At 54.0% G+C, this 25,538-nt stretch overlaps 2 protein-coding genes across 2 annotated transcripts in view; one reads left to right on the top strand and one right to left on the bottom strand.

Moving 5' to 3' along the window:
• Window positions 1-6,952, top strand: part of EPB41L5 (erythrocyte membrane protein band 4.1 like 5) — a 69,558-nt gene extending 62,606 nt beyond the window's left edge. The window contains 12 exon segments of the mRNA XM_075317025.1: window positions 1,444-1,610; window positions 1,739-1,790; window positions 1,792-1,831; window positions 2,751-2,873; window positions 2,985-3,040; window positions 3,120-3,209; window positions 3,418-3,511; window positions 5,001-5,007; window positions 5,581-5,668; window positions 5,746-5,785; window positions 6,020-6,153; window positions 6,370-6,952. Coding sequence (XP_075173140.1) covers window positions 1,444-1,610; window positions 1,739-1,790; window positions 1,792-1,831; window positions 2,751-2,873; window positions 2,985-3,040; window positions 3,120-3,209; window positions 3,418-3,511; window positions 5,001-5,007; window positions 5,581-5,668; window positions 5,746-5,785; window positions 6,020-6,153; window positions 6,370-6,427 — 949 coding nt within the window. The 3' untranslated portion in view covers window positions 6,428-6,952.
• A 4,285-nt stretch (window positions 6,953-11,237) lies between these two features.
• Window positions 11,238-24,625, bottom strand: LOC142244920 (leucine-zipper-like transcriptional regulator 1 homolog). The gene is made up of 8 exons (XM_075317024.1): window positions 24,518-24,625; window positions 18,858-19,063; window positions 18,566-18,645; window positions 17,977-18,055; window positions 13,906-13,946; window positions 13,708-13,828; window positions 13,447-13,633; window positions 11,238-12,078 (listed from the first exon to the last, which is right to left on the bottom strand). Exons 2-8 carry the CDS (start codon window positions 19,018-19,020, stop codon window positions 11,832-11,834), a joined length of 918 nt encoding a protein of 305 aa, XP_075173139.1. The 5' UTR covers window positions 19,021-19,063; window positions 24,518-24,625; the 3' UTR covers window positions 11,238-11,831.
• Window positions 24,626-25,538: the final 913 nt, after the last annotated feature.

The following is a 25,538-nucleotide window of genomic DNA, read 5'->3' as shown; positions in this document are numbered from 1 at the left end:
ACGCAGTTATAGGCCGGAGCTCGGAGACGTCATATTGTATCATACCGGACTCTGCATCTTTACCGCCTGGAGGACGCCGGCCGCTGAGGAGCCCCCGCTGCTCCCCAGCACCAGTCCATGTCACAAGGTCAATACAGCGGACACCATGCTGCCATTGTCCCTGGGGGTCTTGTGGGGAAGGGTCCAGCGTTATGGGCGCGATATCTGGGCCTCGCTTTCCCCGCAGGCCCCAGAGGAACATTCGAGGAAAGACGCTTCTGTTACAATCTACAAGAGAAGGCCGAATCCCCGGAGATCCGGACACATGGATTATCCGTGTCCTCATGATAACACTTCCTGTCCCTGCGCTCCGTCAGCTTCATGCTATGTAGGATTCGTGCATACGGCCGCTAATCAGAAGAGCTGGACAGGAAGTGTTACCAGAGGGACGTAAGCACAAGTATTAGGCATCCGCCGCCAGCGCTGAGGGTCGTCCTCTGCTCCGGTGCAGACGCCGTCGCTTCTGTGTAAGAACAAAAACCCAAATAAACCTGTTCTGTCCAAACCTGTATGAATGATTCCTGTATAGAGCTCGGGGGCATCGCTCCCGACCTGCGCCCCTCGGGCCCCGCACCTGATCCGGACCTTCAGGTAATAGATGGTTAATCCCCCATTATTCTGTAGAGTTGGGGTCCTCATAGGACCGGAAGGTTGTGGCCCCTGATATTGGTCTCGGCCCCATATTCTCTCCCTGTATAAGAGGGTCCTTGTGAGATGAGGGTGAGCGCCGTCCTCCCCGGGGTCGGCCATTGTGTCGGTCTTCACTGTCCTCCTTGCATTCTGGGCTCCTGCGGAGGAGAGGTCTGCTGGTTTCTATGGCCGCTGCCTCCACCGCCGCCGCGCACACTGGACAAGCTGCTGCGGATCCGTCAGTGGCAGCGCAGCACAGGGTGGCTCTGAGCGCTGCTCCGGGGGCAGGTTCTCAGGCTTCTGCTGCTGCCTCCACCGCTGCCGCGCACACTGGACAAGCTGCTGCGGATCAGTCAGTGGCAGCGCAGCACAGGGTGGCTCTGAGCGCTGCTCCGGGGGCAGGTTCTCAGGCTTCTGCTGCTGCCTCCACCGCTGCCGCGCACACTGGACAAGCTGCTGCGGATCAGTCAGTGGCAGCGCAGCACATGGCGGCTCTGAGCCCTGCTTCGGGGGCAGGTTCTCAGGCTTCTGCTGCTGCCTCCACTGCTGCCGCGCACACTGGACAAGCTGCTGCGGATCCGTCAGTGGCAGCGCAGCACAGGGCGGCTCTGAGCCCTGCTTCGGGGGCAGGTTCTCAGGCTTCTGCTGCTGCCTCCACCGCTGCCGCGCACACTGGACAAGCTGCTGCGGATCCGTCAGTGGCAGCGCAGCACAGGGTGGCTCTGAGCGCTGCTCCGGGGGCAGGTTCTCAGGCTTCTGCTGCTGCCTCCACAGCTTTGTTAGTGTAACGGACAGTCAGGAATTGCTGGAAAACAAACTGGACGAGATGCTGGCGCCGCCGATCACCACGAGCCCCGGAGCCGGTCTGGATGCTGGAGTCCTGGCCTTCACCAACCCCTGCCTAGAGGAACTGCCCACTACCGAGCTGGACCACGGCCCAGGTAAAGAAGCCCTCCCGGGAAAGGGTGTCACTTGTTCTCGGGGTGAGCGGCCATGATTGGGGGGCACTTTCTTTATCTCGCCACCCCTCCTGCCCGCTGTCCTCTTCTGATCTAGTTTTTGTTTTCAGCTTTTGAAGATATGAATGTGAAGCTGAATAATGCGGACGCCATGAACGTCGCCGTCCCCCCCGCTGCGATTAAATGTCAACGTGAACAAGCAGGTACCGAGAGTAGATTCTGGCTCTGCCCCCCCCTCCCCTGTTACCCTCCACCTGTGCCCTCTGTTACCCTCCACCTGTGCCCTCTGTTACCCTCCACCTGTGCCCTCTGTTACCCTCCACCTGTGCCCTCTGTTACCCTCCACCTGTGCCCTCTGTTACCCTCCACCTGTGCCCTCCGTTAGCCTCCACCTGTGCCCTCCGTTAGCCTCCACCTGTGCCCTCTGTTACCCTCCACCTGTGCCCTCTGTTACCCTCCACCTGTGCCCTCTGTTAACCTCCACCTGTGCCCTCTGTTAACCTCCACCTGTGCCCTCTGTTAACCTCCACCTGTGCCCTCTGTTACCCTCCACCTGTGCCCTCTGTTACCCTCCACCTGTGCCCTCTGTTACCCTCCACCTGTGCCCTCTGTTACCCTCCACCTGTGCCCTCCGTTAGCCTCCACCTGTGCCCTCCGTTACCCTCCACCTGTGCCCTCTGTTACCCTCCACCTGTGCCCTCTGTTAACCTCCACCTGTGCCCTCTGTTAACCTCCACCTGTGCCCTCTGTTACCCTCCACCTGTGCCCTCTGTTAGCCTCCACCTGTGCCCTCTGTTAGCCTCCACCTGTGCCCTCTGTTAGCCTCCACCTGTGCCCTCTGTTAGCCTCCACCTGTGCCCTCTGTTAGCCTCCACCTGTGCCCTCTGTTAGCCTCCACCTGTGCCCTCTGTTAGCCTCCACCTGTGCCCTCTGTTAGCCTCCACCTGTGCCCTCTGTTAGCCTCCACCTGTGCCCTCCCCGCACCTAGGGGTCCGTCCTCTTCTGTTCCCCTCACCTGAATTTCCGCCTGTTTCCCTGTTTGGGGTCTCGTGGCTTTGCTTCTTGCTCCTTGACCTGCAGATCTTCTTTTCTTCTGGAATAACCCCCATCATTGTCGATCAGGAGGATCCGGTGAAGCTTCTGGAGAAATGTCTGAATAACAAGGTGGAGGCTCCGGCTGCACTATGGCCGCCCACCGACATAAAGAGCAACATCCTGAAGGCGCAGGTGGAGGCCGGACAGAAGGTGACGTCTTTATGCGTTGAGGCTGCACCAGGCGCTCGGTGGCACCGGCCGCACCGTACTGCGGCAGCCGAGGGTCTGTCTCCCGTGACCCGGAGCTTTGTGTCTTCACAGGTGATGGGAGATGATCTGGGGATCAGTCACACGAGCGCCGAGGAGGCGTCTCCCCGGTAAGTGTCTCCATCGCCCCCCGATATCCTCTGTAGATAACCAGTCTTCCCGGGATAACGGCCGATATCTCCACTGCAGAAGCCTCAATGTGAAGGTCAATAACCGTGCATTGGTGCAGGAAAGTCCGGACCGGGAACCGCAAACTCCAGTGCAGACCGCGTTCATAACGTGAGTGACGTCCGGCGCCATCTCTGCCCTTCTCCCCAATGTGCGGCTCCTACTCCATACCTTTCTCATCCTTCAACCCCCTCACACGCTCCATCTGCCCTCCATCCCACGCACGTTTCGTCTGCATTCCCTCCCCCTCCTTCGCACGTTTCATCTATCTACATTCATTATTGGACAATGTTCTTCATATTTTATGACTTTTCAATAGAAATTTTGGGTCCCAGGAACTAAAAGAATCAAAACTTGAGACCTCGCTGATGTCGTCTACACTACCACCCCCAGAAGAGGCCGCACACCTCAAGGTAATGCCCCCACCTCACCCCCGCCGGGCACTGCATCAGGATGGGGATTATAGGGGAAATCCAGTGAAAACCACAGCTGTAACTTGGGGAAGTTGTGGGGTCCGGTGGTGGGGGATGTGATTTGTGGGTTTGAGCACGGATCGCTGGCTGTACCCCGCTGACCGAGGTCTAAGAGCACCAGGCTGTCCTCATCAGGGATGAGGAGACCTGTGTGGCGCCCCCTGCAGTCAGGGATGGGTGATCATCTAGCAGTGCTGACCCCCACGTAATACCTGGGTCAGTGTGTGGTGTATAATAATCTCATAAGATGAAATCTTCCATTGCGTTATGTCCCTGCAGAGCATCGCTCCTTTATTACCGCTGATCCGTCGGCTCAATCTTTCCCGCTGTGACGGGCTCAGCAGAGCGCCTTACCGAATTTATTTTGTTAGGGGCAGAAATCTGCCCTGATCCTTCTCACGGCTGCAGATTTGTTACATTATATTATCTATGAGAAGAGCTCTAGACCGATACATTGTCACAAATCCGCACCGGAGAGACTTGTGCTGCTGATGCATTTACTCGAGCTGCAGAGTAGGACGAGGTCAGGGGGGAGCTTTAGGCTAGGTTCACATTTCCGTCAATTTGTATCAGTCACAATCCGCGGCTCTGGTAGACAACGGAATCCGTTTGGCGGATTCCGTTGTTCCCATAGCCTTGTATGAGCGGCGGATTGTGACTGATGATGCTGCGTTGCACCCTCTGCCCAACTGATCAGTCGTGGAACCACTGACAGTCAGGCGGCCGGAACGCAGCTTGTAACGTTTTTTCCGTAGGATTTCGCTGCGCATGCTCTCTCTGGCTCCCTGAGCACGTAACCAGGGTACACATCGGGTTACTAAGCAATGCTCTTTGCTTAGTTACCCAATATTTACCCTGGCTACGTGTGCAGGGAGCCCGACACTTACCCACTCGGCTCCACCCCCTCCCGCTCTCGGCATGTGTACACACTCGCCTGTCCCCAGCCATGCAGTCCCCGGCACTGACTTCCTCAGTGCCATGGCCCCGCTCGGCTTCCCCCACCCCGAACTCCGCCCCCGCACACATTCTCGGAGGCCGAACAATCGGCTGATCACCCGGCGGCCGGCTGCTGTGAGCGATCGGCTGATCACCCGGCGGCCGGCTGCTGTGAGCGATCGGCTGATCACCCGGCGGCCGGCTGCTGTGAGCGATCGGCTGATCACCCGGCGGCCGGCTGCTGTGAGCGATCGGCTGATCACCCGGCGGCCGGCTGCTGTGAGCGATCGGCTGATCACTTTCTCTTTTACAACGGAGTCCGACAATGAATTCTATTCCTGTCATCCGTTGTACAACGCATCAGTCACAAGCGTCAAGCAGCACATGTGACTGCTGCAAAACAACGGAAATGTGAACCTAGCCTTAGACATTTAGATGGTAACACATTTTTGTATATCTCCTGCCCCCCCACCCCAAAGACCCCTGCTTGTAGTTAGTGAATGGTAACAAGGGATATTAAACATTTGCAGAAGTTTCCATTGGGCCTCGGATCCACTTGCGCGTAGCTTGTGCTGTGATATGCTAGATCTCCTGCTGCTTGCGATTGTATCACGGCTGCGCTTTTCTCCCATCTCCTCTGCTGTCTGTCTCTGCGTACATCGTACTGCGCTCGGATGACATGCGAGTGTAGTGCGATGTTTCACACGCTCCCATAGACTTGTATGGGGGTGCATGAGCCGAGACTCGCTGCCAAACGCAGCATGCGGCGATTGATTGCTCGGGCCCGCAATGGCAGGAGACCTCAATCGCAGATGGACGGTGCCTCATAGTTTTGCACCAGAGTGTGAGCAGTCCAATGTTTTATCGGATTGCACTCGCCCGTGTAAAAACGCAAGTGAAACCGAACCCTTATCCGGAGACTGGACTTTATAACCCCAGGCCGCGGCCTTTACCTGTTGTGGGGTTATGTGGAGGGTGCGCAGGCCACTCGTGGGGGCCGGTTACAGCATTGGGGGGAGGGTGAGGAGCCGCTCTTTCACCAGATTTTGTTTTCTCCCCTGCAGGACGGCGACCCGATGACCTGGACCTGCTGCTGGCGTCGCTGACAGAGAACCTGATTGACCTCACAGAGAGCCTTGCTGCACCGTCTCCACCGCCGGTAACTCCTCCGCCAGTACACGGACCTCGCTCTGTCCCTCAGTGTGGGCGCCGCTGACTTGTCTGTTTTCCCGCAGGTCCCCGTCCTACTCATCTATCGCCCCCCGGTGGTTGATACCGGTAAGTACAGGGCCAGTTATTGATACTTATGGCCCCATTTTTCCAGTTGTGTGTTTTGGGTTTTTTTTACATCTGATGGCGAGTGGCTCTATCATCTTTTACTGTGGCATCAGATGAGAACACTACAACTCCCAGAACGCCCCGCAGCGGCAGCTCTGGATGTGACTGGAGGAACAACTTCTCGCCATCTTAGCCGGGGACAGACGTTTTCTCACTGATTCTTGGTCTTTTCAGAGTGGAGTCGTATCTAATGGTCACCTCGGAACGGAGACTTCGCTGCCAGCAAAAGTCCTGAATAATGTGATGGACTCGCCGTCCGCTGGTGCAGAGACCCTCGGTGTGAGCCCTGCCGCTGCCCTCCAGGTGAGGTCCTGGACAGTGAAGGTCCCACAGCTGCTTCCGGAACCTGCGCCGCCCCTGTGTGTGGTTGTGTCTGGTATTGCAGCTCCGCTCCCCTGAGATAGGTTAGCTGCAGTACCAGACTCGTCCTGTGCACAGGAGTGGCGCTGGTCTCACCCTTGTATTGTAGAGGGTGCACAGCGCTGTGATCGCTGACTTCTGTTCACACTTACGGTTTATTTCAGCACCATCGTTTCTGAGGAAGTGACCAGACCGCGATGTCTTCTGACCACCGAACTGTGAGGCGCCATGTGGGAGACTGGACATTTTAAAGGGACGGCACTATCAGTACAAGAAGCTGCAGATGAGCCTGAACAGATTCACTGACAGCCGATAAGAGGATCCGTCACTTTACACTATCGATACACTGGACCCGCTCCCCCCCCCCCCCCCCCCGCAGCCGTCAGATGATGATTGGGGACTGACCCAATGTGTGACGTCTCCTGGCCGCCTCTGCCTTACCCGGACTTCTGCGCGCTTTTAATGGAGTGATGCTAAAGGTTAACTGTGTGTCCCGAGATTGCGGGCGTCATAAAACTGTTTTCCTCCGGGCGGAGGGATCTCTCGGGTCGTACCTGATCCCTCACCTTCTGAAGCTTTGCACCTGAGCCCTCGCCCCCCCCCCCTCCCCTGAGCCCTCGCCCCCCCCCCCTCCCCTGAGCCCTCGCCCCCCCCCCTCCCCTGAGCCCTCGCCCCCCCCCCTCCCCTGAGCCCTCGCCCCCCCCCCTCCCCTGAGCCCTCGCCCCCCCCCTCCCCTGAGCCCTCGCCCCCCCCCCTCCCCCTGAGCCCTCGCCCCCCCCCCACCCCCTGAGCCCTCGCCCCCCCCCCCCCCCCCCTGAGCCCTCGCCCCCCCTGAAGCTTTGCACCCACGCCCTTGTGACGCTTCGCCCCCTCTGAGCCCTCGTGACGCTTCGCCCCCTCTGACGCCGCGGCCTGTGACTCTTTTTACCACCGTTGTCTCGTGATTTTTTTTTTTATGATGAATTTTTCATTAACTTTTTGTTTTATTCTTTTATTATATTAGAGAAATGCTGAACTGTTTACATTTCACACAGTGTCACTGCCGCAACCCTGGACCTGCCGCTCCTCCGCCCCCTGGTGATGGGCGCGGGCGGCCGATCTGCCGTGGAAAGTTTTAACGCTTTTTTTTGTTTTGTTCTTTGGTTAGGTGCAGGTTTTTTTTCTACCATAGAGGTTTTTTTTCTACCATAGATTGGAGACTTTCTATATTTCGCTGATCCTTCACGTCATCTACACCAGTCACATCCAGAACTGCAGCCTAAACCCTCTGGCTGTACAGAGGTGCTTCCTGGGGTGCAGATTAAACTGTAAATGCAGCTCTGGATGTGACTAGAGTGTTGTTACTTCATACTTTAGTCACCCCGCACTCCTCCTGGACCTGGGAGCATTTAGTGTTATATCTAAAGTTACCTGACTGGTTCCGAGCTGCAGCTGCGTTTCAGTGTTGCAGATGCACAGACAATTGTTAGTGGGTCTTCATCCGTTTCTGTCCTGAAACCTTTGATACTGGTGCTCAATGAAAAATCTGCAGCGGCCGGAGACTGATGCAGCTGTAGGTGCTGGATACTGTATCCCCAGCATGTTACAATGTATCACTGTGACTCCTTAAAGGAGACACGCACTATAATTCTGCCACACTGTGCCGCAGGCAGTGCTCCGCTCTTGGTATCGCACATTAACTACATTTATAATGGTGGGAAGGGTCAGGAGGTTTCAGGTTGATGGTTTTGTATGTGACGCTGCATGTCATGGTCATGTCTGTATTTGTACTGGATCTCCTGCTCTAATCACAGCCGGAGCTGCATTCATAACTCTGCTCCAGCAAAGCATATGCTCTCTGTGGGATTATTCCAGCTAAATGTGACTGCAGCTCTGGAGCACAAGCTGTGACCCCGGGTGTGTAGCTACGTGTCTGGGATGTATCTCCGCACCGGGCCGGGAGGATCGTGAGGACCAGAGGTGAAGTCTTCCCTTGGTTTCTGACCTTGCGTCGGCTCATCCTGTGCAGGTCGCAGTCGCGTTGTCACAATGGCTGACCGAGCCTCAGTTACTCCTCCGGTCCAGGAAACGTTCTGATGTCTCTATTGTGATGTGAATCCTGTAACCACTGAGCACTACAACTCCCAGCATTTCCCCTGTAGTCTGCACCAGTCGTAGATTTCTGGCACGTCCTCTCATCTCGCACGTTATCACTAAACAGTTTTGGTCTCTAATCATTTACACTGAAGGTGAAGAGGATTCTGGTTACGTCCTCTCATCCTCTAGTCACAGCCGAAGCTGCAGTTACAGTGCTGCGATTGTCCGTGGGCGGCAGACGTTTTTCTTAATCTGTGGTGCGGTCTAATCTGGCACATCAGCTGCAGTCTGCCATAGCTACAGCTCCGGCTGTGAGTGGAGCATCAGAGAGGACAGAACAGCAGAATTTAGAGTGCAGCTCTGGCTGTAACTGGGGGGACGCAGCGCCGGTCTGTATAGTCTTCACTGGTGGGCGGGGTTATGTTAAGCTCCGCCCTCGTAGTCACTGACCGTTTTTTCTGTATTTTTCGCACTAATGGGGTTTTTACTCTTTTGATATTGAGGCTTTTGCTGTAGATCAGGATGTAATTTATTTTTGTCACTTTTTTTGCGCCGATTCTTTGTAGACTCCGGTTTGTGCTATACTCATCATCGGGGAAATTATTCTATTTTACGTCAAATTAAAAAAAAAAAAATAATCCGCTTTATTTCTGGTTTTCATTCTTCGGCTCGGACTTCCCCTCGTGGACGGAGCCGCGCGGCGGCGGGATACTGAGATCTGGCGCCATAGATCACGTCCTGAACGAGGCCGAAGCCGCCGTACACCAGACCCCCTGCAAGAGAATCCGGCGACAATCGGGGTCCACACCCAGCTTTCCACAGATCCTGAACGCCTCTACTGATAAGGAGCAGGCGCCATGAGACACTATTCCAGTCCTTTTGAAAGTAGTCACAGTCACTCTGGTTTCCATAGTGACGCTTCTTCTATGTATCCAGCACTAGAAGATTCCGCGGTAACAGACGTCCAGTGATAACAATGTGCACACGTCCCTCACCTCCATGCTTTACACTGCAGGCACCAGAGGATGGACCGTACGCAGTGACGTGTTCTTGTGATGACTTAGTGGCTCTGGAAGACGATCCTTCTCTATTAACTCCGCACAGAGAATGGGGCGTCTGCAGAAGGGACAGAAAAGTCAGAAACGTCTTATAAAGTTTGTTTTATTTGCTCTTTACAATAAAAATCTGCAGATTGTTCGTTACAAGCAAAAGTTTATGGCACAATGGACAGCGGGAAACAGTCAGCGCTTCCCAGCCACGGGTGTGGACTTCCCCTTTAAGAGGTCTTCTCCATAGACTCCGCGGTCTGTGTCCCGGCCAACACGGCGAGCTGGATTTGGCACATAAATAGGAAGACGACGCTCCGCCGGCAGGTGCAGTCCGTGGACGACTCCTTCCCCCTGTGGCTGCGTTATGGGGGTTTCTTGCACTTTTTTTTTTTCTCCCCGCAGGCTGAGTTATGGGGGCTTCTCGCATATTTTTCCCTGTGGCTGCATTATGGGGGGGTTTTCGCACCCTTTCCCCCCACTGTTTGGCTGTGTTTTAGGGGTTTATTGCACTTTTTTCCCTGTGGCTGCGTTAATTTTTTTTTTTTTTTTCCCCCCTTTCAACGGGCTGAGTTATGGGGGCTTCTCACACTCTTTCCCCCACTGTTTGGCTGCGTTATGGGGGGCTTCTCGCACATTTTTTCCCTGTGGTTGCATTATGGGGGCTTCTTGTACATTTTTCCCCAGTGGTTGTGTTATGGGGGCTTCTCACACACTTTCCCCCCCAGTTTGGCTACGTTATGGGGGCTTCTCTCACATTTTTCCGCCTGGGGGCTACATTATGGGGGCTTTCTGCACATTTTTCCCCTGTGGCTACGTTATGGGGGCTTCTTGCACATTTTTCCCCTGTCACTGTGTTATGGGGGCTTCTTGCACCTTCTTCCCCCGTGGGCTGTGTTATGGGGGCGTTTCGCACATTTTTCCACCCGAGGGCTACGTTAGGGGGGCTTCGCACACATTTTTCCGCCCGGGGGCTACGTTATGAGGGCTTCTTGCACATTTTTCCCCTGTCACTGCGTTATGGGAGCTTCTTGCACCTTTTTCCCCCGTGGGCTGCGTTATGGGGGCTTTTCGCACATTTTTCCACCCGGGGGCTACGTTAGGATGGAGGCTTCTTGCACCTTTTTCCCCCATGGGCTGCGTTATGGGGGCTTTTCGCACATTTTTCCACCCGGGGGCTACGTTATGGGGGCTTCGCGCACATTTTTCCCCTGTGGCTACGTTATGGGGGCTTCTTGCACATTTTTTCCCCTGTCACTGCGTTATGGGGGCTTCTTGCACCTTTTTCCCCCGTGGGCTGCGTTATGGGGGCTTTTCGCACATTTTTCCACCCGGGGGCTACGTTAGGATGGAGGCTTCTTGCACCTTTTTCCCCCATGGGCTGCGTTATGGGGGCTTTTCGCACATTTTTCCACCCGGGGGCTACGTTATGGGGGCTTCTTGCACATTTTTCCCCGGTCACTGCGTTATGGGGGCTTCTTGCACAGATTTCCCCTGTGGGCTGCGTTATGGGGGCTTTTCGCACATTTTTCCCTGCTGCTTTGCTGGCTTTTGTTTAATACAATTGGTTGCAGTGTTATATTCTTCAGCCGTCACATTAAGTGCACTTGCGGATCCCCCCACTCATTCCTTAGAGGACCAGTTAAACCCCCCCCCCCCCCCTTCATGATGTCCACCCTCCCCATTAAGGCACAGGGCCAGGTGACTCCTCCAACCGTCTGTACTTGCTCATGGTCTCCGTCTTATTACAGCTCAGGTCATAGGTCGCGGGTTATTAATAACCTGCAGATAGGGCATCGGTTGCAGGAGACGGACTCTCCGAGGATCAGGAGCCGCCACCACGTCCAGGATACTGTCCCAATATAGAACATGACACATCCGTCCCTGCAACCACAACGGTAACATTTAAAGGGCCGGTAACGCTAAAGTCTTAACATAAGTGCAGCAGAGAGTTTCCCTTACTCATCCTGAGATGGCTGATAACAGAAAACAAACTACTTGTCCATTGTCCAGCGCCATAGCACCTGTGAATGCAGCATTTTTTTTGAGGTTTCTTTCCACCATACAATAGGTGTCGCTACTGGTTGCTCCGGAGGTGGCAGCTGCACAGTGTAACAGATAATCCAGCAGATCACCGCCTGCCTCGCCGTTAATCCACCATAATCCGCCCTACGGAGATCTCGCAATGTCTGGAGAGCGGCCGGCCGCCGATCATCAGGAAGACGTCTTCCTCCTGGGCCGGATCCCCGCAGATAACGGCCGGGGGTGGATATTCCTCCTCCAGGAGCGTAAAAGACTCGTTTTCGTACCCGGTCACAAGACGCTGCTCATCGCCGGCGGCGGAGAACGAGCAGGAGCAGAGGACGGGGGACGCCGGCCGCGCAGTAAACGTCGTCATCTCTATGAGGTTGGAGCTGGAGATTGTGGACACTTTATTGGAGCTCAAAGTAAGAAAGGAATAAATCTTCTCTGCGGAGGAATCACCGCCGGGCGCCTCCACGTATTCACCGCACAGCGTAGAGTCCCTGCCGCCAGATGTGGCACCCGCCGCCCACCGCCACCACGGAGTGATACATCCGCGCACAATCCACTCTCTGCTTCACCCTGGAGATTTTCTTCCAAGTGCGAGAAGCAAAATGATATTTCCACAAGTTATGTGCAGGAGTGCGAGACGGTAACCCTCCCCCGAGGAGCCAGAGACAGCCGCGATGGAGCACACACGCATGCCCGACAGATTTCGGAGGTCCAAAGCTTCATATAGAAAGAGGAACCAAAGAAAGATGTATGAAATATAACAAATATAATACTGCTCCTATTTACAAGAATATAACTACTGTAATACTTTCCCTATGTACAAGAATATAACTACTATAATACTGCCCCTATGTACAAGAATATAACTACTATAATACTGCCCCTATATACAGGAATATAACTACTATAATACTGCTCCTATGTACAAGAATATCACTACTATAATACTGCCCCTATGTACAAGAATATAACTACTATAATACTGCCCCTATGTACAAGAATATAACTACTATAATACTGCCCCCCTATGTACAAGAATATAACTACTAAAATACTGCCCCTATGTACAAGACTATAACAACTATAATACTCCTATGTACAAGAATATAACTACTATAATACTACATCTATATACAAGAATATAACTACTATAATACTGCTCCCTATATACAAGAATATAACTACTATAATACTGCCCCCCTATGTACAAGAATATCACTACTATAATGCTGCCCCTATATACAAGAATATAACTACTATAATACTGCTCCTATGTACAAGAATATCACTACTATAATACTGCCCCTATATACAGGAATATAACTACTATAATACTGCTCCTATGTACAAGAATATCACTACTATAATACTGCCCCTATGTACAAGAATATAACTACTATAATACTGCCCCTATGTACAAGAATATAACTACTATAATACTGCCCCCTATGTACAAGAATATAACTACTATAATACTACATCTATATACAAGAATATAACTACTATAATACTGCCCCCCTATGTACAAGAATATCACTACTATAATACTGCCCCTATGTACAAGAATATCACTACTATAATACTGCCCCTATGTACAAGAATATCACTACTATAATACTGCCCCTATGTACAAGAATATAACTACTATAATACTGCCCCCTATATACAAGAATATAACTACTATAATACTGCCCCTATGTACAAGAATATAACTACTATAATACTGCATCTATATACAAGAATATAACTACTATAATACTGCTCCTATGTACAAGAATATAACTACTATAATACTGCCCCCTATATACAAGAATATAACTACTATAATACATCTATATACAAGAATATAACTACTATAATACTGCTCCTATGTACAAGAATATAACTACTATAATACTGCTCCTATATACAAGAATATAACTACTATAATACTGCTCCTATGTACAAGAATATAACTACTATAATACTGCCCCCTATGTACAAGAATATAAACTACTATAATACTGCCCCCTATGTACAAGAATATAACTACTATAATACTGCTCCCTATATACAAGAATATAACTACTCTAATACTAATCTCACCTGGTTTTGATGACTGACCAGATATGTCTCCGGAAATCAAATTTCCAGAAATCGTTTTGTTCGGACATATTCTTTAGTCCACCAAACAAGAACATAGCAGCATTATGGGTCACACAGGAGTGTCCGTGCCGGGGCCCCGGGCCCAGGCCTCGTGTGTGAGGACTCAGCTGTGACCACTTCTGTGATTCTGCCAAAGAGGAGACAGTGACCATCAATGTTACAGGTGACATCGGGGGAGACATTTATATCTGTTACAATTACCAAAATCAAACACCCAGAATTCCTCCACTGTCCCCTCAATATCGAAGTAGCCTCCGTAAACAAACATTGCCGACTGGTACACGACGGCGCTGTGCCCCTTCCTGTTTGTGGGTCTTTTCTCCTGTAATGCACAGAGAAGCTTTATTTCTGTGTAGCCCCGCCCCCGAGGAGCAGCACCATCATTGTAACAACATTTACCTGTCCTTCCCGGGCCGTCACCTCACACCATCGTCTGGTTTCTGGTGGGAGAAATAATCACATAATACTTGTCTCAGTTCTTTGTCTCATTTATCCTCTTGTCACTATTTTATTATTTGTAACGAAACATTTCTTATTGGAGCAGAATGTGACCGAGAACACAATGTTATTGGTAAAGGAACCCTCCCGTTATTTTTCAACATTTGCAATAACATTCTCTACTATTAAAGGGTTACTCCGGGGCAAGAAAAAAAAAATTCCATATATATATATATATATATATATATAAATAAAATTTATTTATTATGTGTTAAAGATGTGGATAAATCGATAGATAAATAATTAAAAGGAAAAAAGTGGAGTGGGGTCCCCTCTATTTTTGAGGTAAGGTAAAGCAGACAGCCGGGGGCCGGTATTATCAGACCGGCCTGGGTTTTTGTTTTGTTTTTTCATGTTTTAATAAAAGTATTTTTTTTTGCTGTGTGTGTCTTTCACTAACTCCTGGGCTTGATGCCAGCTGATATTACACAGCTGACATCAACCCTATTAACCATTACCCTGAATGCCACCTCACCAGGGCAATCGGAAAGAGTCGGGCAAAAGGCCAGAATTGGGACATTAATGAATGCGTCACTCCTGGGGTGTGGGCTGCTATTTTTAGGCTGGGAAAGGACAAATTACCATGGGCTTCCGCAGCCTGATAATACCAGCCTCCAGCTGTCTGCTTTACCTTGTCTGGTTATCAAAAATGAGGGGACCCCACGTGTTTTTTTTCTTTTAAAATATTTATTTCGTTAATAGTAGTAAAATCCATCTTGAAACTCATAAAAATCATAAATTTTCTTGAATGCATTTAATTGTGGTCCGTGTCACACAGATGGCACGTGGATGTCACCATTGTGCCTTACGTGTTTTTCATGGACCCGTAGACGTCTATGAAGACAAACCAGCACATGTCTCCACCTGTCCACCCTTTCTCCGGCAGCTCACCTGCGACTTAAATGAGCTGCAAAGCCTGGAAAGGCGGTAGGTAACGGCCAGTCCACCCAGCTCTTCTGCTCATTTCTAAAACCTACACCCTAAATCCAGCTTCATTAGAAAACACCTCTCAGCCCTATATGTGCTGGAACCTGCATCTCTGGCTCTACATCAGCGAGGCTAGCCACGGCAGTGACACCTCCAGGACCTGCAACTGTGTGTATATATATATATATATATATATATATATATATATATATATATATATATATATATATATATATATATATATATATATATATATATATATATATATATATATATATATATTTTTTTTTTTTTTTTTCACATTGCCATAGCTCACATCCAGTAGTAGGGATTTCAGAAGTCACAGTATGAACTGTTCTGAAGCACTCACTGACGGGGCCCCTCCTTCCTTCTGGGAAGCTTCGCCACTAATCAGAGGGAGTGGCTTGCTTCCTGCTCCCAATGCAAGCCACTCCCCTTTATACCGCCTCAGTGGCTTACTTATCACTTGTTATGCACGCCAGCCCCGGACCGAGCGTGATGTTGTGTTTGTCCTTCTGTAGATCATTCTATGCTTTGTGCTCCTCATCCAGTCTCCCCATGTGATCTGTCGGCTGCTTCTTCACAGCTTGTCTGTGGCGGTCACGCTCCTCGACACGTCACACACAAGCTGTGGATCTGCAGCCTGCCAGCACTGAACAAACCTAATGTGTCTGTGTGCAGAGTCAGACCTGTGCAAGCAGAGAGACGGGGCAGGTGACATCTCACAAACAAGATGATGAGGAGGCACAGGCAGGAAGCACAGGCAGGAGGCACAGGACGCACAGGCAGGAGGCACAGGCAGGACGCACAGGGAGGAGGCACAGGCAGGAGGCACAGGCAGGAAGCACAGGCAGGAGGCACAGGCAGGAGGCACAGGCAGGAGGCACAGGCAGGACGCACAGGCAGGAGGCACAGGCAGGACGCACAGGCAGGACGCACAGGCAGGACGCACAGGCAGGAGGCAGATGCACGACGCACAGGCAGGACGCACAGGCAGGAAGCACAGGCAGGAGGCAGATGCACGACGCACAGGCAGGAAGCACAGGTAGGAGGCAGATGCAGGAGGCACAGGCAGGAGGCAGATGCAGAAAGCACAGGCAGGACGCACAGGCAGGACGCACAGGCAGGAAGCAGATGCACGACGCACAGGCAGGAAGCACAGGCAGGAGGCAGATGCAGGAGGCACAGGCAGGAGGCAGATGCAGAAAGCACAGGCAGGATGCACAGGCAGGGCTTGTTCTGTTCTATCTGCATGTTAATTCCCAGCTCGTGTGCCGCCATGATTCCTGCACTGCCCTTTGTGCTCTGTCACAGTTTAAATGCGACAAGTGATGCACCCTTCCCCCTCGCTGCTCCCCTTGCCCCCTCCCCCACTGCTACCCTTCCACTAACTGCTCATTTCCATTTGCTGCTCCCCCAGCTTCTTCTCTTCCCCCCACTGCTTCTCTTCCCCTCATTGTTCCCTTTCCCTCACTGCTTCCTTTCCCCCCTGCTGCTCCCCATCCCCCCTGCTGCTCCCTTTGCCGTCACTGGTCCGAATCCCCCAGCTACTACCCTTCCCCTCACTGCTCCCCCTCTGCTGCTACTACCTTTCCCCTCACTGCTCCCCATCCCCCCTGCTGCTACCTTTCCCCTCACTGCTCCCCATCCCCCCTGCTGGTCCCCTTCCCCTCACTGCTCCCCATCCCCCCTGCTGCTACCTTTCCCCTCACCGCTCCCCATCCCCCCTGCTGATCCCCTTCCCCTCACCGCTCCCCATCCCCCCTGCTGCTACCTTTCCCCTCACCGCTCCCCATCCCCCCTGCTGGTCCCCTTCCCCTCACTGCTCCCCATCCCCCCTGCTGGTCCCCTTCCCCTCACTGCTCCCCATCCCCCCTGCTGCTCCCTTTCCCCTCACTGCTCCCCATCCCCCCTGCTGGTCCCCTTCCCCTCACCGCTCCCCATCCCCCCTGCTGCTCCCTTTCCCCTCACCGCTCCCCATCCCCCCTGCTGCTCCCTTTCCCCTCACCGCTCCCCATCCCCCCTGCTGCTCCCTTTCCCCTCACCGCTCCCCATCCCCCCTGCTGCTCCCTTTCCCCTCACCGCTCCCCATCCCCCCTGCTGCTCCCTTTCCCCTCACCGCTCCCCATCCCCCCTGCTGCTCCCTTTCCCCTCACCGCTCCCCATCCCCCCTGCTGCTCCCTTTCCCCTCACCGCTCCCCATCCCCCCTGCTGCTCCCTTTCCCCTCACCGCTCCCCATCCCCCCTGCTGCTCCCTTTCCCCTCACCGCTCCCCATCCCGCCTGCTGCTACCTTTCCCCTCACCGCTCCCCATCCCCCCTGCTGCTACCTTTCCCCTCACCGCTCCCCATCCCCCCTGCTGCTACCTTTCCCCTCACCGCTCCCCATCCCCCCTGCTGTTACCTTTCCCCTCACCGCTCCCCATCCCCCCTGCTGCTACCTTTCCCCTCACCGCTGCCCTTCCACCCCACTGCTCCCCCTGTGCCACGTTAATGAGCGTGGAGGCACCTACGGCATCGGGCTCGGTCAGGGCTTATCTGTGACTGTATGGAGGGGGGTTGTGAGAAGCGTGGCCCCTGCTATATGAATGTGAATCCTTTTTATCATTTCTCCGGAGTACCCCTGTAATATAAGAGTCAGACAGCTTCTTAAAAGGGACTCTGTCAGATGATTTTTTAGTACACTACTAATGTTGTTATCTTTAAGTAGGGCTTAAGGAGACCTTTCAGGATCAGTAAGTTTTATTTCTTTACCTGATCCTGTTATCTTGCTGTAAGCTCCATACATTCAGTGGCCAGGCCATTAGTCAGGTGTAGGCAGATACAATTTGGAATCTGGAAGATAACATTAGTATTGTACTAGAAAATCACCTGACAGATTTCCTTTAAGGCCCTGCTGGGGGGCACAATGTCTGCAGTGTTCCCTTTAAGGCTGTATGAATCCAATAAATAAATGCTGTCCCTTTAAGAGCTAGTGTGTCACATCAGTCACCGCCCTATTAACCCCTCCTGCGCCATCTCTCACCTGTTAAGTACATCCATAGCGGGGTCATTTCTCGATTCGCCCCAAAGTCGACCATTCCCCCGAATACATACAGCCGGCCCTGAGGAGACAGGAGAGGTGGAATTTATCACAACGGTTCTATTCTTCTTTTACTAAATTTAAAGGGGTCTCGGGCCGTGGAGAAGGGTCGGTACAAAGCTGCAGTGCGGTCCGATCACTGACGCTACAGAAATGCTGCAGCCTAATACAATCCTGAGGGGGAAGACCCCGACCTCTGCAGATGGCAGCGCCAGTCTAGGGTGGTCACAGCCCCCTCTATCACTATCTATGGGGTTGTCTAGTTCACTCAGTGAAGGGTCCCTCAATGATGAGTGGATGCAGGAGGTCAATGACATGATATAAGGTGACCCCCAGAGGGTCCAGGATGGGGCGGGGGGGGGGGGGCTCCCTCTTATTGCTTCTCTACACCCTACTAGGGCAAATCTTACCAATATGTCTGGAGTGGAGAATCCCTTTAAGGTCATGACCTTAAGAAGCTTAGAAAAAAAAAAAAAGACATACACACACACAATAAAGGGGGGCACTGATCGGGGGAGAGCGGCACAGTCACCTCGTGGGCCACCATGGAGTGTCCTTCCAGTTTATCGGGGGCTTGTCGACAGCTCGGAAGCTGCTCCCACCGTCCGAGAGCTGAAACAAGAGACTGGGGGTGATGATGTGAGCGGAGGACACAAGACACAAAGTGTTTACCCAACAGAAGCCGGAACCTGCGAGCGACGCCAAAGACACGCGCCCCGGAGCTCCGCCGGAGGCTTAAAGGGGCGGAACAGCATGATGCCAGCTCCTGGGGTCACCGATCCTTCACTGCCGCTCATCGCAGGACCAGGTGAAATGTCACTCACCTAAACTGTAGCGCCAGAAATCCCCCAGGACGGTGTCCTGCCGGCCGCCATGGACGTACACGAAGCCATTATACGCCACCGCGGCGTGCTTGAAGCGGTCACATGGCACCTTCTCCCTGCGAGACAGCGGCTCCCAGGCACAGTCCGCGCTCTCCGTGATCATACTCGCCGGGTCCCACGCATGGTCTCACACTGCCCCCTACAGCCTGGAGGACAGAAGTGGCGGTTACAATACATCATACATGTCACCCGCTGAGGAGCGACCGCCGCCTGTGCGCAAAAGTCAGAGACCGTCTAAGAGGGCGCAGAGGGTGCACAGCGAGGTATAGCCGCCAGTCACATGACTGACCCTGGAGGTACAGCTGCTGGAAAATGCATTAAAAGGGGTTGTCCACATTTGGGTACATTTTTAATTTTTTTTTTCCACCTTAGTTCATGTAAATCGGGAATAAAAGTCATTTTTGTGATTATGTTCCACTAGAAATATTGTGCCGTTTGCCTTCTGTACCCTCTATGCTCCCGGTGTGCCGCTTCCTGCCATTTGCCTTCTGTACCCTCCATGCGCCCGGTCTGCTGCTTCCTGCCATTTGCCTTCTGTACCCTCTATGCGCCCGGTCTGCTGCTTCCTGCCGTTTGCCTTCTGTACCCTCCATGTGCCCGGTGTGCTGCTTCCTGCCATTTGCCTTCTGTACCCTCTATGCGCCCGGTCTGCTGCTTCCTGCCGTTTGCCTTCTGTACCCTCCATGTGCCCGGTCTGCTGCTTCCTGCCATTTGCCTTCTGTACCCTCCATGTGCCCGGTCTGCTGCTTCCTGCCATTTGCCTTCTGTACCCTCCATGCGCCCGGTCTGCTGCTTCCTGCCATTTGCCTTCTGTACCCTCTATGCGCCCGGTCTGCTGCTTCCTGCCGTTTGCCTTCTGTACCCTCCATGTGCCCGGTGTGCTGCTTCCTGCTGTTTGCCTTCTGTACCCTCCATGTGCCCGGTCTGCTGCTTCCTGCCATTTGCCTTCTGTACCCTCCATGCGCCCGATGTGCTGCTTCCTGCCGTTTGCCTTCTGTACCCTCCATGTGCCCGGTCTGCTGCTTCCTGCCGTTTGCCTTCTGTACCCTCCATGTGCCCGGTCTGCTGCTTCCTGCCGTTTGCCTTCTGTACCCTCCATGTGCCCGGTCTGCTGCTTCCTGCCGTTTGCCTTCTGTACCCTCTATGCTCCCGGTCTGCTGCTTCCTGCCATTTGCCTTCTGTACCCTCCATGCGCCCGGTCTGCTGCTTCCTGCCATTTGCCTTCTGTACCCTCTATGCGCCCGGTCTGCTGCTTCCTGCCGTTTGCCTTCTGTACCCTCCATGTGCCCGGTGTGCTGCTTCCTGCTGTTTGCCTTCTGTACCCTCCATGTGCCCGGTCTGCTGCTTCCTGCCATTTGCCTTCTGTACCCTCCATGCGCCCGATGTGCTGCTTCCTGCCGTTTGCCTTCTGTACCCTCCATGTGCCCGGTCTGCTGCTTCCTGCCGTTTGCCTTCTGTACCCTCCATGTGCCCGGTCTGCTGCTTCCTGCCGTTTGCCTTCTGTACCCTCCATGTGCCCGGTCTGCTGCTTCCTGCCGTTTGCCTTCTGTACCCTCCATGTGCCCGGTCTGCTGCTTCCTGCCGTTTGCCTTCTGTACCCTCCATGTGCCCGGTCTGCTGCTTCCTGCCGTTTGCCTTCTGTACCCTCTATGCTCCCGGTCTGCTGCTTCCTGCCATTTGCCTTCTGTACTCTCCATGTGCCCGATCTGCTGCTTCCTGCCGTTTGCCTTCTGTACCCTCTATGCTCCCGGTCTGCTGCTTGCTGCAGGAGTTCACTGAGAACCTGTCAGCGAGCTCCCTGACAATGCACAGGCGAGGTCGTACTCTCCTTACCTCTCTGAGCTCCTCTCAGCGGATTTCTGACCACATTAAAGTTGATTGTGCAGAGAAACGATGAAACCATAAAAGCCAAAAGGTGGAAAAAGTTACATGACGGAAAAAAAAAGGGACTTTCAGCCTTAAATGCATTTACAGGGGACGTCCGGGACGCTTCTTCTTTAGTTGCTTCCTCGCTGCTGGTTGTGCGCGGTGCTGATCTCTGCCGGCTCAGGGTAGTCGCTGACCGCTCCTGCGGCCGTCACGCTGCAGATCCACGGCTTCTCGTCTGCTTTGCTCGGTTGATGGTGAGAAATGTCGATGTCATCTGCGGGCTGCTGTCAGTCACAATGATGCCGGCTGTCAGTCTCTCCCCATCAACAGATCAGCTCAGAAGAAGAACAACAAGAGCAACAAGCACTGATCTGCAGCAGCCGAATCCCCGGCAGAACCCGTCCAGCACCGCTCACAGCCGGCCCCGGGTGCAACAGGCAGGAAATGAAGCCACTTCTGTTGTTTTTAGGCCGATAGTAAAAAAATAAATAAATTAAAAAAAAAAATATTCCTGGATAACCCCTTTAAAATAACCCTTAACTATATATGCCACCATCAGTTACATCACAGCGTTGTCACCCAGCTTTCCCGAGCTCCAGAACAGACAATATGTGAGATACGGTTCAGACATAGGAAAGAGGAGTGAAGTCACACAAGAAGTGTCGGCTGCGACCCCTCACATGACGATCCCTCCATCACTCCTCCTGATTTATATATGGTGGGGGAGGGGAGACGTGCGATGAACGCTGGAAGTGTCGGCCCCTTTACATTGCTCCAGAAAATGAAACATCATTTCTCCCAGAAAATTATTACAGTCACACGAGGTTATTCCCTTTGTCTGCTCTGGAACAAACACAAATAAAAGGCAAATTGGAGATATCGTCACCGAAAATGAGGCCGGGCACAATCGTCCCCTCCTCTTAATATATGGCTGCACCTCTGGAGTAAACCCTTCCATCAGTCGCATCCTGTCCCCGTCCACAGCTTCTTCCTCCTCGCACCCGGAATCTCACACTCTTCCTTATAAGCGGCTCCAGGTCTCTTGTATTTGAAGGCGTCTCCTCTCCTCTCTTTCCTCTTCTCCTCTCTTCTCTTTTCTTCTCTCCTCTTAATTTTCAGATCTCTCCCCAGGTGTCAATGGGGTTTAGATCTGGACTCATTGCGGCCTCTTCAGAACTCTCCAGCGCTTTGTTTCATCCATTTCTATGGCTTCTTGAAGTGTTTGGGGTCATTGTCCTGCTGGAGACCCCTGACCTAGGACTATACCCGGCTTTCTGACCCTGGGCTCTACATTGCCACCCAGAATCCTCTGTAATCTTCAGATTTCTTAATGTCTTGCACATACTCAGGTCCCCAGTGCCAGAGGAGGCAGAACATCTCTGCCCTCCACCATATGTGCCTGTAGGTGCTGTGCTCTTTACTTTGTAGCCCCATTCCGTTCTCAGTAAACAGTAGAATGATGGCTTCACCATAAAGCTCTATCCTGGTCTCATCTGTCCAAGATGCCTTACCAGAAGGATTTTGGTTCCTCTTGTACATCTTGGCTTTTTTCTATCTTTGTGTCAACAGTAGGGTCCTCTGGGGTCTCCACTATAGCGTTTTTCTGTCGCTGTATCAGCAGTGGGGTCCTCTGGGGTCTCCTCCGAAGTATTCCATGTCATTCAGATGTGGACGGATAGTTTGCACTGACACTGATGCCCCTGAGCTGTAGTTTGAGTTTCTCTGAACCCTGATTGGGGCTTATCCACCATCCAGACTTTCCAGCGTAACAACCTTTCCTCAGTATTTCTTTGCCACGTCCAGGGAGATTAGCTGCAGCGCCATGGGCTCCTCCGTTATCCCGGCGGGAGGGGCCGCACACGGGGTCTCCGCAGCCCCTGACTCCCGCTCCTCCGTTATCCCGGCGGGAGGGGCAGCACACGGGGTCTCCGCAGCCCCTGACTCCCGCTCCTCCGTTATCCCGGCGGAAGGGGCAGCACACGGGGTCTCCGCAGCCCCTGACTCCCGCTCCTCCGTTATCCCGGCGGGAGGGGCAGCACACGGGGTCTCCACAGCCCCTGACTCCCGCTCCTCCGTTATCCCGGCGGAAGGGGCAGCACACGGGGTCTCCGCAGCCCCTGACTCCCGCTCCTCCGTTATCCCGGCGGGAGGGGCAGCACACGGGGTCTCCACAGCCCCTGACTCCCGCTCCTCCGTTATCCCGGCGGGAGGGGCCGCGCACGGGGTCTCCGCAGCCCCTGACTCCCACTCCTCCGTTATCCCGGCGGGAGGGGCAGCACACGGGGTCTCCGCAGCCCCTGACTCCCGCTCCTCCGTTATCCCGGCAGGAGGGGCCGCGCACGGGGTCTCCACAGCCCCTGACTCCCGCTCCTCCGTTATCCCGGCAGGAGGGGCAGCACACGGGGTCTCCGCAGCCCCTGACTCCCGCTCCTCCGTTATCCCGGCAGGAGGGGCAGCACACGGGGTCTCCGCAGCCCCTGACTCCCGCTCCTCCGTTATCCCGGCGGGAGGGGCAGCACACGGGGTCTCCGCAGCCCCTGACTCCCACTCCTCCGTTATCCCGGCGGGAGGGGCCGCACACGGGGTCTCCGCAGCCCCTGACTCCCGCTCCTCCATTATCCCGGCGGGAGGGGCAGCACACGGGGTCTCCGCAGCCCCTGACTCCCGCTCCTCCGTTATCCCGGCGGGAGGGGCAGCACACGGGGTCTCCACAGCCCCTGACTCCCGCTCCTCCGTTATCCCGGCGGGAGGGGCAGCACACGGGGTCTCCGCAGCCCCTGACTCCCGCTCCTCCGTTATCCCGGCGGGAGGGGCAGCACACGGGGTCTCCGCAGCCCCTGACTCCCGCTCCTCCGTTATCCCGGCGGGAGGGGCAGCGCACGGGGTCTCCGCAGCCCCTGACTCCCGCTCCTCCGTTATCCCGGCGGGAGGGGCAGCGCACGGGGTCTCCGCAGCCCCTGACTCCCGCTCCTCCGTTATCCCGGCGGGAGGGGCCGCACACGGGGTCTCCGCAGCACCTGACTCCCGCTCCTCCGTTATCCCGGCGGGAGGGGCCGCACACGGGGTCTCCACAGCCCCTGACTCCCGCTCCTCCATTATCCCGGCGGGAGGGGCAGCACACGGGGTCTCCGCAGCCCCTGACTCCCGCTCCTCCGTTATCCCGGCGGGAGGGGCCGCACACGGGGTCTCCACAGCCCCTGACTCCCGCTCCTCCATTATCCCGGCGGGAGGGGCAGCGCACGGGGTCTCCGCAGCCCCTGACTCCCGCTCCTCCATTATCCCGGCGGGAGGGGCAGCACACGGGGTCTCCGCAGCACCTGACTCCCGCTCCTCCGTTATCCCGGCGGGAGGGGCAGCACACGGGGTCTCCGCAGCCCCTGACTCCCGCTCCTCCGTTATCCCGGCGGGAGGGGCCGCGCACGGGGTCTCCGCAGCCCCTGACTCCCGCTCCTCCGTTATCCCGGTGGGAGGGGCCGCACACGGGGTCTCCGCAGCCCCTGACTCCCGCTCCTCCGTTATCCCGGCGGGAGGGGCAGCACACGGGGTCTCCGCAGCCCCTGACTCCCGCTCCTCCGTTATCCCGGCGGGAGGGGCCGCGCACAGCAGATACCGTCATGTCGTGATACCAGTCAGTGTCCGGACGTCACCGCTCCTCCATCTCCCGTTATAAATGTCTGCGCACTGCCTTATATCATGACATAACAGCAGCGCATTATCGCGACATCACTCACCTGACTGCGCGCATGTCCCGAGATGACAGCTCAGGCCCAGAAACCGGAGAAAACCCCGAAACCGTAATGACGTCACCGTGTGTGCCCGCCCCCCGGGGAGGAGCGAAGACGGGTGAGGGCGGAGCCAACAATGTCCTCAAGAAAGGGAGGACTCCGCCCCCTGCGATCAGAAGCGACACCTGGTGGTGAAAGGTGGAATAACCAGAGAGCAAAATAGGTATAACATCACCAGACAGAAAGACACAACCTGTGCAGGGCATGCTGGGAAATCAGAATAGTGAGTGCAGCTCTGGAGGATAATACAGGAGGTAACTCAGGATCAATAATGTAATGTATGTATACAGTGACTGCACCAGCAGAATAGTGAGTGCAGCTCTGGAGGATAATACAGGAGGTAACTCAGGATCAGTAATGTAATGTATGTACACAGTGACTGCACCAGCAGAATAGTGAGTGCAGCTCTGGAGTATATTACAGGAGGTAACTCAGGATCAGTAATGTAATGTATGTACACAGTGACTGCACCAGCAGAATAGTGAGTGCAGCTCTGGAGTATAATACAGGAGGTAACTCAGGATCAGTAATGTAATGTATGTACACAGTGACTGCATCAGCAGAATAGTGAGTGCAGCTCTGGAGTATAATACAGGAGGTAACTCAGGATCAGTAATGTAATGTATGTACACAGTGACTGCAGCAGCAGAATAGTGAGTGCAGCTCTGGAGTATAATACAGGAGGTAACTCAGGATCAGTAATGTAATGTATGTACACAGTGACTGCATCAGTAGAACAGTGAGTGCAGCTCCGGGATAGCTGTTATGTCCGTAGTTTTTCTTGCATTTCTCGTTATTACTTTTGAGCTGTGCATTTTTCCTCATAGTAACAGTGACCTCTAGTGGACAGCTACAGTCAGTGCAGCTGCTTAATATGATTAGTCCAGGGGTTTGCAATATATTTTCCCGAGGGGCCACTAAGAGACAGTGGGGGCCAAATCAATAGGCTGAAATGAATGATGCTCAA

This window comes from Anomaloglossus baeobatrachus, chromosome 7, assembly GCF_048569485.1.
Source record: "Anomaloglossus baeobatrachus isolate aAnoBae1 chromosome 7, aAnoBae1.hap1, whole genome shotgun sequence".
Taxonomy (NCBI): Eukaryota; Metazoa; Chordata; class Amphibia; order Anura; family Aromobatidae; genus Anomaloglossus; species Anomaloglossus baeobatrachus.
Note: the sequence above shows the minus strand (reverse complement) of the source record. Positions and strands in the feature narration are given on the sequence as shown.

What these genes read in the sequence shown, in the direction of transcription:
- LOC142244920 (XM_075317024.1), bottom strand. Translation starts at nt 19,020, where the DNA reads ATGATCACGGAGAGCGCGGACTGTGCCTGGGAGCCGCTGTCTCGCAGG. An exon ending in TTTCTGGCGCTACAGTTTAG is followed by an intron (nt 18,646 to 18,857) that starts GTGAGTGACATT and finishes CTCTTGTTTCAG; the next exon opens with CTCTCGGACGGTGGGAGCAG. An exon ending in GCTATGGATGTACTTAACAG is followed by an intron (nt 13,947 to 17,976) that starts GTGAGAGATGGC and finishes TTCTCCCACCAG; the next exon opens with AAACCAGACGATGGTGTGAG.